Here is a 14,231-nt window from a genome sequence, read left to right as displayed (position 1 = left end):
GCTTTACAGAACTATAAATACCTAAGAGGGTATTTGGTTATATAGCAGGGAAGGCAGATTCTAGTGGCCACAGAATTTGTTTTCACAAGCTATATAACTAAATTGAGCTAATTGATTTTACCTGTCTTGTAAAACGTGGTGCTTGCAATCAATTACAATTAATTTGTGGTGGATTGCGGGGATGCACATGTATGCATATGGGTAAAATTAATAAATTAACATGTAAGACCGGTCTGATCCAAATCTGTATGAATAATTATTAATTATCAATTATTAATTATGATATGCAAATTCCCCCCTGATCAGAACCGACCCAGAGTCTTTACAGTGCTCACTGAAGGAAAAATATCAACTACTATACAGTGACGGCACAGCACAATGCTGAGAAACTCATGGCCGTTTATCAATTTACGCAACCATTTCACCTAGTTGTATGCACTAAAAAAACAACAACATTCTGTGAGATTGTTTTCATTATAGTCAACATGTGCTAAACACATCCTTAAGAGTTATTATCTTTCACACTAATGAATTCCCATTGAGACATTGGGAAAACAAAGACTGACTGAGTGTGATGCTTTGACATGCATTTTTTATATCTACAGAAGAGAATCTATCTCTGACTATTGCAACCAAGGCCATTAGCTATATTGGGGTCATTTGGCAATTGGTAGGGCTTAAATAATGCAGTTTTAAACATGTGGTTCGATCTCTGAGTGTATCTGAGTCTAACGTCATTAGCAGAGTGCATGCCAACGCCAACGTTTCATGAAAGTGCACTTTTTCTTAATGAAAATTTAATCTCTTAAGCATAATGTCAGTTAATATTCTAATTCTGCTGTTAAGGATTACATTCAAACGTACACTTTACGTGAAGCATAAAACAATGAGAAATAAAATATTCAGGCCAATAAAGAACTAATCGAATTGAGACTCATGAGCCAGCTCTCTTTTAGTGGGAGTACTGGGTCAGTGTAGATAGTGACAATGAAAACACCTGTTTTGAGGGTTCATTTTGGAGAAAGTTCATCCAAAAATTCTGTCATTATGTATTCATCTTCATGTCATCCCAGACCGGTTAAAATATTTTGTCTTCAGCAGAAAAGCAATTTTAAAAATGTTTTTATCCCTACAAAGAAAGTCATTGGTGTCCAAAATAACATTGGATCGCAATGAGTTTTACTGTAGGGACAAATAATCTTGTCTTTCACAGAAGAAAGAACAAGCTTGGAACAAACTTAGGCTGTGTGTCCACCAAAGCGTTTTTCCACGCGCCTGGCATATGTTTTCAATTGTTTTCAATGGGACCGCCGCGTTTTTTTAAACGCCATGAGTGCAACGATGCGCTGAGTGTTTTTTTCACGTTGAAGTGCTGAGCGCCCAGCGTTTTTACTGGTCGCCGGGGTTCAACTTTGGATAAAACGCAGTCTCATCACTGTCACTTTTTACCCAGCCGTCCAATCACAGTGGAGTAGGGGCGGGACTAATACCACACCGACCAACTGTCACAACATTCTTTCTGTTCAACGACATCAACCAGCAGAGCTAACCAAACAAAACGGATGAAAAATTATTTTTTTAGTATGAAACAAATTATCTGCGAAATCAGTTAAGTAAACTGTGCTGCCAACATGACATCATGACTTTTGCGTAAACATACACACCACTTTCGAGTCAAGTGGCGTGTTATCTCTACGCATTTTGAGCCATCCGCGTGTACTGTATGTCTACGCCATTAACGTCCGAGTGATTCCGCGTGTCTGTACACGCAGTCAAATGTCTGCGCGAAATGAAGCAAAATGTAGATCTACATCTGGGGAGCGATCTTTTTATTCCCTAGGATGGTAAGGGAACAGTCATAAATGCCATTAACCCCAGTGACGGTTAGGTTTAGGGACGGGGTTGAGGTAAGTCATATCTTTTTTTTTTCCTAGGATGGTAAGGGAACACTCAAATGCCATTAACCCCAGTGACGGTTAGGTTTAGGGACGGGGTTGATATAAGTCATATATTTATATACAGTAATAACGTTAAGTCAACGGCGTTCATAAACACGCTGAAAAGCGATTATGCGTCTTAATAGCACGCCAAAAATGGAAATGCGAATTGGCGTGTCATACACACGCTACTTCATGAGATCAGTCTGGTGCTGCAGAGATTCTGTATCATAGCAACGAAACGTCTCAACGGAAAAAAAGCTGCGCTGCCTAAACGCTCTCAAGCGCCCAAAGCACGGCGTCTTCAGCTGGCTAAAAACGTTTTGGTGGACACACGGCCTTAAGGTGAGAAAATGATGACCAAAGTTTTGTGTGAACTCTCCCATTAAGAAATGCTACTAAATATTTCAAATTTAATCCCTCATTTCATCCAAAAAAACAACAACAAAAAAACAATGAATTTTGACAAGCTAAACGTCTTAGCGGAAATGGAGTAATGGCCTTTACCTCCTTTATTTTCACCTTGCCACAGAGGACCCGTAATGGGAGCTCATCCCTGCTATTAAAGAGCATTTCACTATGCTAAATACCCTTTGTAGATGCCAAAAGCACTCAATCACCTTGATGTTGGCAGACGTACAGTACAGTAAATGACCCAGGCAGTTCCATCGGGGGAGAAGTAGTTAATTCTGTGACTATAGTGGTCGGCTAGGGATCCTGCATGTCTAGGATGCAGAGACAACAAAACAAATCTGTGGGAATAATCTAAGAAACACTTTCAATCGATATTAGGTATAAAATATGAGGGAGGAAATCATACGCTAGGCTAAAAATAGAGCGAAATGATAGGTTTCTTCATGCTGAGGAGAAAATCAAACACTGCACTTTGATTAGTACTCCACACCTTGTCTCTGAGGTTGAGGTCCTCCATTAAATATTAATGTGTCCCTGAATCCACCTTTGCTTCATCAATAGTTATTGACCAATATTATAACAGCAATTTAGGCCCAGGCAATGATGACCAGCGCTTGCATTTGCAATCTCTACAGATGTGGAGATGTGCGTGTTGTGGAGGAATTGTTTGCCATTTCTCATTACGAGCACAGTAGGGTAGGTTTCCTTTTCATTAGCGATGAGGAAAATAAGAACGAAGTAACTCTGGTGGGACGAGAAAATGCAGCTTTCTGGTCTATTCTGGGTTTCCCGCATCACAGACTGTCGGTCTTCAGTAGAACGTGAAAGATCCTGGAATTTTCATCTCAGCTGGGCCTTTGATATGCTTCATTTAAAACAACTTTTCCATCTGCCACTTTTAAGACCATCACTATTTTTTCTTGTTGTTTTTTCCCCCCTCATTTGTTTATCTTGTTAGCCCACTTTTATTATTGACTCGGCGGCCACTGAAACAGAAAAACACTAAGCATTTCAAACAGACTGCTCAAAGCAATTGCATCTCATTTTAAGAGCGATAGCTCTTTGAAAATGCTTCACAGAAAAACTTCAGACTCCAAAACAATGACCTATTTGAGTACCATCTTCTCTCATTTCCTCTGCAACACATGTATTAAAGATTGGTGAAAACTGTGTTTTCTCGGCGGAGCTCTGCGATGACTCTAACGGCATGTGTGAAAACTACCACCACGACAACAATTAACCAGTGGAGAGTAAAGCTTGCTACTTACGAATCAGAGGCACACTGGCGTTGGCTGTTCCCAGCCTGTTGACAGCCACACAGGTGTAGTTGCCATAGCGATCCTGTGTCATGTTCTTGACTGTGAGAACTGATCTGGAGCTGAGGTTCTTGATGTCTATTCCTTGGCCCATGTTAATCCTGGAAATGAGACCATCAGTTGACATGACATGTCAAGCAGGGACAATGGTGTGCTGCGGTGTGACATGCTAACAATCCATCCATCAAAAACTGTTTTAAAGCAACACCAAGCAAGTTTTCCTCTGCGGTCGCCCAACAGGTTGGAAGCGGAATTGTCCATTACTACTGTTGTAAATAATTTAGCCTACCACATCCTACCGTCGCACGCGCACACATGCTCTCTGTTTATCCAGCACCGGCTTTGGAATCAACAATGACCACAGACGAGGTAGAGTATAATGCATGATTTTATGAAAGTTTTGTTGTAGTCTACTGTCGAGTACGCTCCACCTATCGGCAATTGTAACGTTTGCAGTAAAGCATGTCAAATTTATAGTTTTCTTACGTCTCGGACTAAAGAAATGCGACCCGATCTGGCAATCTTACATACAGCGTGGATATATCAGATAAAGGAGTGCAAAGCCGTGGCATAAGTGCATTTCACCATGTCACAACTTGATGAAATACTGAAATGATTTTGAAAACATTATTTTAAGGTAAAAACTTACTTAGTGTTGCTTTAAGAGCCCCTTCTCTTTTCATTTATACATGCCGAGAGACTACATGGAATATTATGTATTTTTAAAAATTAATTTGATGCGAACTGCAAAAAATGGTTGATTAAAATTGTGCAAAAGTAACCCTACACTGTAAAAATGATTGCTACTAGCAATTTCTAAATGTGAACATTTTTTACTAATATTTTCAGTCTCAAATGTTATTTTTTAAACACTTTTATTCAGCAAGGATGCATTACATACATCAAAAGTGACAGTAAATAATTTTGTATTGTTATAAAAGATTCAAGGAAAAAAAATCAGTTTCTACAAAAATATTAAGCAGCACAGGTATATATTCAAACATAAAGGTGTTAATTGACTTAACACATTTCAGCTTAAGAACCATACTGTAGATAAACCATTTGTCTATATTGATTTGTTTAAAATCTACTTTTTTTCTACTTTACTTTATTTCTACTAAACTATTTAATGCTTTATACTATGTTTTATTGTTCTAACAATTTTCTCAGTTTGGAACCCCAAACAGAAAAACAATAAAGTCAGAACATGTGGCATAAACATGAATAATTCCTGAAAAGGTAAAGTAATTATTACCAAAAATACTAATTTCGGTTATGTCACGGTTATGGAGGACTTTAACACACTGATTTCTTGTGAATGTCTTTCATATCACCCAACTGAGTTTTCTGTTTTTGACACATATTAATGTTTCTTACACCAAAAGATGGCAGGTAGATATATTATAGGCTGTGAGTTATGAAGGAAAATGTAAAAAGATGTTACAATTGTCCGTGATCCTGAGGGAATTGCCAAAAGGAAAATCAGAAGCAGAAAAATTTGCACATGGCTTGTAGCTTTGTCGAGGTCTTAAGTTCAGCAGCAGTTGCTCTTGAGTCCTGACTCTGGGTCATCCATGTTACTCTCACAGGTAAATGTGCTGACCTTTTGTCCCACAACTCTCCATTAGCTTGTCTCCTGCTGACACTTACTTGAACAAAAACTTTTCTTAAAACAAAAGACCTTAGCTACCACCGCACCTGAGTGCTATAGTACATGATACACAAAAAGGATTGTACTAATATATCAATCTGTTATATGGACCAATAGTTATTTTCTCTCCTACCTCTCTCAATTAGTAAATGACTATACTGTTAAAGGTTTAAATTAACAACAGAGCCATTATATTCAACTGCTATTTATTTTCAGATATAATACACTCAAGTATACACCTTAGTAATAATTTATGTACATTTTAGACATTGACTTATGTAACTGTTTGTTTATTTTGTATGAATCAAATCCAGAGAGGAAAGTGTACTTTTTGTATATATAACCCCCTCCCAAATAATGCCTTTATTCAAGAATCTCTTCTCCTTCATGTCAGTCTGCTAAGCTGTTAGAGAACAATGGCATTGAGGATCAGTCTACAGGGACAGAAAGCTCTCGGATTTCATCAAAAAATATCTTAATTTGTGCTCCAAAAATGAATGAAGGTCTCACTGGTTTGGAGTGATATGAGGGTTAGTAATCAATGACAAAGTCGTTTCATCATACAAAGTAGTAGGTCATACGGGTCATTTTTGCCTACTCTTTTATGAGTACTGTGAATTTAGACATCCTTTTTTTTTTTGTCATATACTGTTTTACTATATAGTAGGGAAGTATGCGATTTAGGATGAAGCCACAGTATGATTTGCAGTCTGACATGTTTTTCCACACCCTTTTGATTGACAGGATATAATAGGCCCAGATCATTGGCTGTTTTTAAACAATCGGTCAATGGCAGATAGTGAAAATAATTGCTTTTATACATCTGTGCATCCCTACTTAAAAGCAATAACATATTGCAACTGGGAAGTGGAATGTTTAAGGGAATCACAATTTCGCAAGTGCTTTCCATCACAAAGGAACATCATTGAGACCCAACTACCTTTATATTTATATATTATATATATATACCTCATAAAAATATGATTATCACTTTCCATGATTATCTAATTTATCTAAAAGTAGTTCATGATATGTATGCATTATTCATATTGGTTTACTTAATATTACTTGAATGGTTTCTCTTTCACTATTTTCCTGCACCTCACTACCATTAGTTCTGAAAAATACAGTAAACCAGACAGTTTAGCAACAATGTTCAATGGAAAGCCTTAGATTAAGCAGAGTACAAACCCAATGCCAATAAGCCTCCTTTGCAATTTGAATAAATCGAGTGAAGCCTATAATTACAATTAGCACAGTGTGAACTGCTGATTCAGATCGTACTCAGCAAGAGTGGGTAAATGATGGGTAATGGGGTAATTTGGTTTTTAAATTCAAGAACCACCACTTGAGTCATCACTGATTGGTGCGAAGACTTGGAATGTTCTTTACTAGTAATGAGGTTATACAAACATACAATTAAATGTAGGGTTAAGATAGCATAACATCTTCTTCCTAACATATTTTAGGTTTATGGCTAGTTTGATGTGAATGTATACATATTGTGTTTTCAGAAGTAAACTTGTATCGAAGGAAATAATATAAGATGACTCTTTTGAGCAAAGCTCCAATCTCCTTCCATCACATTTGGCAGTTTGTAAACAATCAATCATTATAGTGAATCATAGAATCATCCCTCAAAACTTTTTTATTCATTTACACATTACACTATTTATTCAGCTAGACTCCATACAAAAATGGTTTGTGCCTTAAGTGTGCTATCTATTTTTAGTTTTTGTAGAAGTATACTTTATGAAATTTTTAATTCAATTCTGAAAATCTCCAACTGTGGAAGAATTGGAGATATAAAAAATATTCACATCTTCAATACAGTAGAAAAAAATGCTGGTGCACAGCCACAAAATGTTGACAGAAAATGACAAAAATCCTAAAATAAAACTCTGACACTTCCAGAGAAAGGTCGAAGCGGCAATAAATTGGAACAGTTAGCAGTGTCCCCGTGTTTTTCAGTGTGCTTGCAGTGATGAATATTTGCATACTTAATTGCAATTGGCATTCTTTCATGCATTCATTTGCATATTGTATTGTGATTGGTCATATCTCTTACATCTACTTAACATTCTGTAGCCCTCATTATACCGAAAAAAGAGAAAGACACATTATGTGTTGTGCACAGTTGACTAGACATGTCATGACAACTGAAGAGTTAAAGATGTGATTTGACATTTCATTGACATTAGAACCAAAGCCTATACCAAAGCATACCTAAAAATATATTATTAATAAAAAATATATAAAAATATTCATTCAATACCTTGTAAACACTAAACACAAAAAGATGTCTTGGCTGATCAGTCACCAAATGTTATATTTTGAGCTCTTTAGACTATTTTTGCCAGAAGTGTATGACTTTAATTAAAAGTTAAAAATGATGGTTAAGTGGCAAAAGTGATTTTCATGAGCTTATGCTGTGCCAAGACTCACTATCTTTTGGAATTAAGACTCTTTAATAAGACACTTTGTAATATTTGATAAGTTGCAGATCCATAGCTATTAAACTAACACTACTAAAGACTGTAATTCAGCTTTCAGTGATTAAACCTTAGGCAAAACTCTCAAAACTGGTGTACAGTTTGATTGTACAGTAATTATACTGTGGATTCAACAAATGTAGTGACTGCATGAATACTTATCAGAATATTACATCTTTTTGCAAAGGCACACTTGCCACAAAAAGCGGTCCCGACCATCATTAATCTTCTCCGTAGTGAGCATTCTGAATCACAAATAAACTCACTTAACATGCATAATGTATGATAAAAGATCACTGTACAGCTAAGCTAATGAAATGAATACTTTTATCATCTATCACTCTTGGTTTTACCTTTTCTCTCCCTTGTACCACTCAAAGACTGGAGAGGGGACAGCTGCTGCCTCACATCTCAGCAGGGCAATCTGACCGGGTCGAACCCCGTGACTTTTCATCTCATGGATTGCTGGAGGAACTACAGAAAGAAAATAAAAACCAACGTGATTTAGGGCAAGAGTGAACACACATAAGCGAACTCAAATAAACTAACCCTTCAAGCCTGAGAGGAAAGGCCTTCGAAAAAAAAAAAATGCTAAGTTTTCATTTACAGTCACGTGAAAAGAGGCAGAAATGAATTAGCAACAAGATTCAGAGTGGTCAATGCGTGTAAATCTTATGGGTGCAATGCTGAGAAATACCGTTTGTCCCAAGGGTTAGAGAAAAGAAATTAACTGCTCAGTGATAAATTGTTTAATGGCTGTTCAAAGGCTGTGGAGCTGAGGAAGGTTCTCTGAATATGTGCATGTAAAATGAGGGTCCTTTCATGTTCACAAATGCAGTGTAAATCTCTCTAGCGGCATCAGTGAGCAAGCTTTAACTATAGGCTGAATTTTTAGTCAAGAAGCAATAACCTCTCTCAGTGGAGAAAAAATAAATAAATGTTTATCATACATAAACCTATTGTATATTATTTCTTAAAGCATGAGTAAATGAGTAAGCTTCTAGAATGACATGAGATCAAACTCAAAGGGACATATAGAAAAAGGCTATGAAAGAAATGACACCATACTTAATATACACACAAATAAAGCAGGCCTGAACAGAATACTAAGTCGAACACGACATAGAAAAAAAATAAGAAAATAACTCCCTTCAAGCAGGTGATCCACTTATGTCTTTCTAGCTAGCGTTAAATTACTTGCTATGTCTGAATTTGAGTGGGGGACATTCATATTCCAGGCAGCTCGTTCTTTGAAAATCACCTGCAAGTTATTGAGGTCTGTGTTCAGACTATTTTTTCCTGATTGAATTTTTGACATTCTCTTCTATAGCCCCACAGTTGAAGGTATGAAGTTCTCCAGGCCTTCTGTGTAATACGTTTCATGTAATCTGAGAGCTGAAAAGAAATTTCCACTATTGTGGTGATAACAGAAACAAGTGATGTTCTTAGACTTTGGGCTCCATAGTTAGCTTCACACAGATATATGTCACATCATTTAACAAATATGAAGTCATGAGCTTCCCTACACTGTACACGAACATAACAGGAAAAATTATTTGCAACATTAAAAAAAAATCAAAGCATCTACCATGCATCTAAAGCATCTAGCATGTTCCTTAGTATGAGAAGGAAAAAACTCACTATTTGTATGGTTGATGACTCAATGTGAGGGAGAAAACTTTAGTCAACGAAGATAAGAAAAGACTGTATAGTATTTCTAAAAACATCTGTTCAAAATTAAACTCATATTAGATCATGTTTTTTTTTTTAACAGGGATTCATATTTGTATATTAGGTATCAATGACTTAAACTAGGCTAAACAATATCCACTAAAGAAATGTTAATATTTTTTTACTCAGGCCAAGAAATCATAAAGTTCAAATATCTAAGTTTTCATGGCTGCGATAACTGTGTATAAAGAATAAGAATATCCATCACTATAATCTCTGCGTTGAGATATTTTGTTCTGTGAAACTGTGCTGCTCATCATTTCTTCATTCCACAATCTCCTGGGAGGGAATGAAAATAGCAATGTGACACATCAACACAGCTTGAATGCAGATTTTTTTGGCATATACTGTATTGGAAGAGAAGTCTGTCTGATCCAAATAAATGGCAATGGATGAATCTTTTGCTTTGGCTGGATCATGCATTTACAGTACAGGCATCACCCCATCAAAATGCCTAGGGAGCATTACATAACTTGAGCATCACAGAAGCACACTAGCATAAAATATAAGGATAAGATAACATAAAATAAGAGATTAAAGGCACACATTGCTTATGACAAAGCCGAGGACAAATGACTTCTGAGCCCAAAGGACATGGCTGAGAATAGATAATTTCAAATAAAAATGTTGTTCTCAACCCATTTTACTCTGTAATCTGATGTACCCGTACAGTATGTCTGAGTGAAACATGATATTCAAAGAAAAGAAGGAATGGGTGTTAGATAGTGGAAACTGGGGCACATGTGTTTTTACTCTGTAAAAAATGATTTTTTGGTGAAGTAAATACTAGTGAAAAAAACAATGTAATTTAATTGAAAAAGTCATTTCAGGCAAGAATTAAAAAAAAAACTAAGTAAATTCCATATCAGTACTTAATTCAAGCGAGTAGAAATGAAAGTGTAAATATCAACTCAATAAAATTAAGTAAAAATTACTCAACTTTTCTGATACTGGGGTTCCAGCTTTATTTACACTGTTTTATCATTGATTTTTGTTGTCAGTATTACTAACTTGTCATTTTGTGGCATTTCGAGTATTTTTTGCTCAAAATGACACATTCAAACACAAAAACGACCCATCAAATGTTACTGCCAGTTACGGTCTACCAAGTACTGAGGTGTTTGCATTCACATAATGCTTAACATCTGACATGATGTAATATAAATTGATGATATAAGTAAAGCACATACTATAAATGACTAATACAAAGGCAAAGGAAATCGATATTAATCAATCTTTACTAACTGAGTTAAAATTACTTATTTTCTGTGAAGTTTCCTTAATTCCATATTCCAAGTAAATTTAACTTAAAGATTTCTAATCAAAGCTACTGCTAAATATGTTTAGGTTTTTACTTGGCAAATCTTTGTAAATTTACTAGCATTTTTTTGAGTGAAAAAATTTAGCAAGCTTTTTTCAAGTAAATCCTACTCCAAGTTACACATATATTATACATGTAGTAGCATCACGTGTCAAAATCAATTAATTATATGCAAACCCATATTTATAACCGCCAGTCTATGCAGATAAAATAATTTTCGCAATTCAAATCAGTGTCAGTCAGGTGGTATGAAAGTGTTCAGATTTGTGAAGGCATTTTTTTTAACAGAAAACAGAATGACTAGCTCTGTTCTCTTCAAACATTTGCCACACTACCTGACATTTCAGTTGGGATACAGTCGCAATATTTCACACCTTCTCTGGCCCGTTAATCAGTGTGAGCTTACTGTAAATGGATTTGGATGCTATAATATGGCTTTCAGAGGCAGAATCAGAAAATTCTCTGCATATAGAGCCAACGCGAGAGAATCCAAGAGTGCTTTTACTAGAAACATCTATGCGTCTGTTATGTGTGTACATGCTTTAAATCTGCAAAAACACCTCCATATTGGAGGTTACACAAGTGGATTTCAAGTTAATTCAGCTTATGTGTTTTGCACATAAAAACAGAGATTTGAGAGCGGCTGAAATCTGCTGAGAGTGAGATATGGTATGTATCTGTCTGTGTCATTCATCACTGAGATTTGTGCTGTATTGTAAGCTATTGGCATGCCTTGGCAGGCTGCCTAATAGCACAAGAGAAGCTGGCTCTGATATTTATCCACACAGCTAACTTCTCGTATCTAACAAACCATTGCATCTGTCCTCACTGAGGGATGATCCAGTTCATTATAAAGCTGCATTAGCAAGACCTACCCAGGGAGGAAAACAAAGCATTAGCTACAACTGCAACCACAACTTTTCATATTAATTAAAACCGTTTGAGCACATATACTGCAGTGAGAAAGGGTCCGGAGGGACAGAATTCATGAAAGTCATCTAATTTCAAACATCAAAAATATATTTTACAGTAAAAAAGAAGTGAATGTTTTAGCGAGTTACTGAATATATTATGGGGGTTCATTTGGTCAAAAATAAATAAATAAATGAATTCAGAAATTATGACTCAATTCTCACTTGACTGATTGTGAATAAAGACCATTTTCTGTTTCATAACAAGAATCTGCTTCTCACAGCTATTCACAGCTAAGATACAATTACATTAGTCTTTTAAGGAGCTCTTATTATACCAATCACATACCAGCATTCGCTAATGTGAAATCACGGTGTAAAAACCACAAAAGCCCTACAATCCTAGTCATTTACAGGCTTCATAACAAAAGATTGCGACTGTAAATCATTGGTGAGTTTCTAAGCTTGTACCAGATGGGAGGGTCTGAAAATAGCAAAGTTGGCATGGAAAATGAATGCTGCGGGGCTTACTGTTTGACAAATTTGCCAGTTGCGGCTTGATCACAAACGCAAATTAAAATGACAAGGTAGAGATTATGTTTGAGAATACCTGTGAACACAGCACCTCACAAATCAGTGAATACATCAATAAATGCCAAACAAGGTTCCCTAGGGTTAAACACCTTTGTGATTTTTCTTTCATGCACAGATTTGACACCTACAAAAAAGCAGGTTGACTAATTTGAATATTTTTTTCTATTGTTGGGATACATCTAGGCTTGGTATAACCTGATCTTTCAAATGGGAAAACAAATCTAAAGTGATTTTCTATTATCACAATGAAGCCAGAGGTTAGTGGGTTAACTGAAACTGCATGGTAATCCAGTTTATTAATTTTCCCTCTTAATAGGTTTTATAACATCACAGCATGTCTGACTTTAAAGTTCACTGATATTGGTGTCGGGTGGATGTGCAGGATGACTAACTGGCACATCTCCAGAACAACAATAATTAATTTATCACAAGTAACAAAGATGCTTTGGAGGAAGGGATGATTTATATAGTCTTGCAACTTTATCCTCCCAACAAGTATAACATGTTATTTTAATTACAAGATCAATTAATATCCCACCTCTTCAGCCAGAGGCTAAAATGAGTTTTCTTCACAATTAAGGAATGGAATCATCAGTCCATGACTTATCAGCTTATAAACAGAGAGACTGCTCCAATTGCTGTCTCCACCTCAATGTCCTATTCTCTTCGCCAGCACTGGGTTTAGTAGCCAGGATTTATTAATTCATTAAGTTTTCCATTTAAAATTCAAGAATAACATCATGTTCTTCCTCTAACACATCCAATCCTTATAAATAACATTCATGCTAAGGGAACATAGGCTTTGTGTGCCCCACAGAGAATGTGCGCTGTGGAGAAAAGTATTCAGTTGAATGAAATCATTAACCACAGTGTCACAAATCTATGTAAATAGACAAATGGGCTTTTAGCCTATCATGCTGAAGAATGGGAGCCATATTGTACTGTGCAGGGAAGATGGCCACTCCAGACAATCAGTTATTTATCTGTGAAGCCAAGGGGCATTATTCATAGAGTAATTTATGAAAATGTATTATAGCCTTTTGTTAGTATGTGCGCTACAGTTCGTAGTTTCGGGGAGCAAGTGGTTCAATCAGTCAGGCCTTTCGTTACTTCTAATTTCCAGTTTCAAAACCTAAATTTACATCACAGAAAATGATGAAGGACAAAGCATAATGGCATCCAGTGTAAGCCAGAATTACATTAAAGACAGACATCGGCTGTGTCTGAAAGCTTATTGGCAGCTGACTTGTTGCCTCGTTGTCCTATCGGGCAATGACGTTGCGCAACAAAGGTACCTCACAAAACTGAGTTGAGACAGACTTCTGAGGCAGGATAATGGTTTAATGCAACAAAAAAGAGAGAGCTTTGATGAAAACCAAGTAAATAAACGTTGTCCAAATACATACATACATTACACACAAACATCATTCAGATGTCATCTTTACTTTTTAGCTCAAATATCACAGAATGGAGCTCACAGGATTGTGGGACATCAAAAGCAGCAAAGGATACATCTATGCTGCCTTCAAAAATCATCGATCAGATGAAGGTATCTCAGGAGACGAGACAGGAAGTGAAGCTAACATTGGATTCCTACCTTGGAATGCTTTCTCAGAAGGCAGCATTTTTAAGCTTTCGGACACAGCCATTTAAAGTACTCTGTGATTCTTGAGAAATAAGCAGTGCAATATAAAAAATATATTGATGAAATATTCATTGCACCATTTCTCCACTGGCTTTTACCATGGCAATGGAAGTAATCATTAGAGCATCAAGATGGGTAGTAGGAGGAGAGGGATCCACATTTTGACAGGATGTAAGGTGGCTCTTAGCCAAGGTCGGTTTACTTGGTGCCAAGTCCAAG

General features: G+C 36.4%; 1 protein-coding gene across 3 annotated transcripts in view; it reads right to left on the bottom strand.

The window, feature by feature from the left end:
• The window catches only part of negr1 (neuronal growth regulator 1), a 135,314-nt gene that overhangs the window by 62,071 nt on the left and 59,012 nt on the right, over positions 1-14,231 (bottom strand). For all 3 annotated transcript variants that reach the window (XM_039647690.2, XM_039647691.2, XM_039647692.2), the window contains exons 5-6: positions 8,164-8,284; positions 3,620-3,768 (exon numbers count right to left, since the gene is read on the bottom strand). In XM_039647690.2, coding sequence (XP_039503624.2) covers positions 3,620-3,768; positions 8,164-8,284 — 270 coding nt within the window. The remainder of the gene's footprint in view (positions 1-3,619; positions 3,769-8,163; positions 8,285-14,231) is intronic.

The sequence above is a fragment of the Pimephales promelas genome, chromosome 8 (assembly GCF_988280905.1).
Source record: "Pimephales promelas chromosome 8, fPimPro1.hap1.1, whole genome shotgun sequence".
Classification (NCBI taxonomy): Eukaryota; Metazoa; Chordata; class Actinopteri; order Cypriniformes; family Leuciscidae; genus Pimephales; species Pimephales promelas.
Note: the sequence above shows the minus strand (reverse complement) of the source record. Positions and strands in the feature narration are given on the sequence as shown.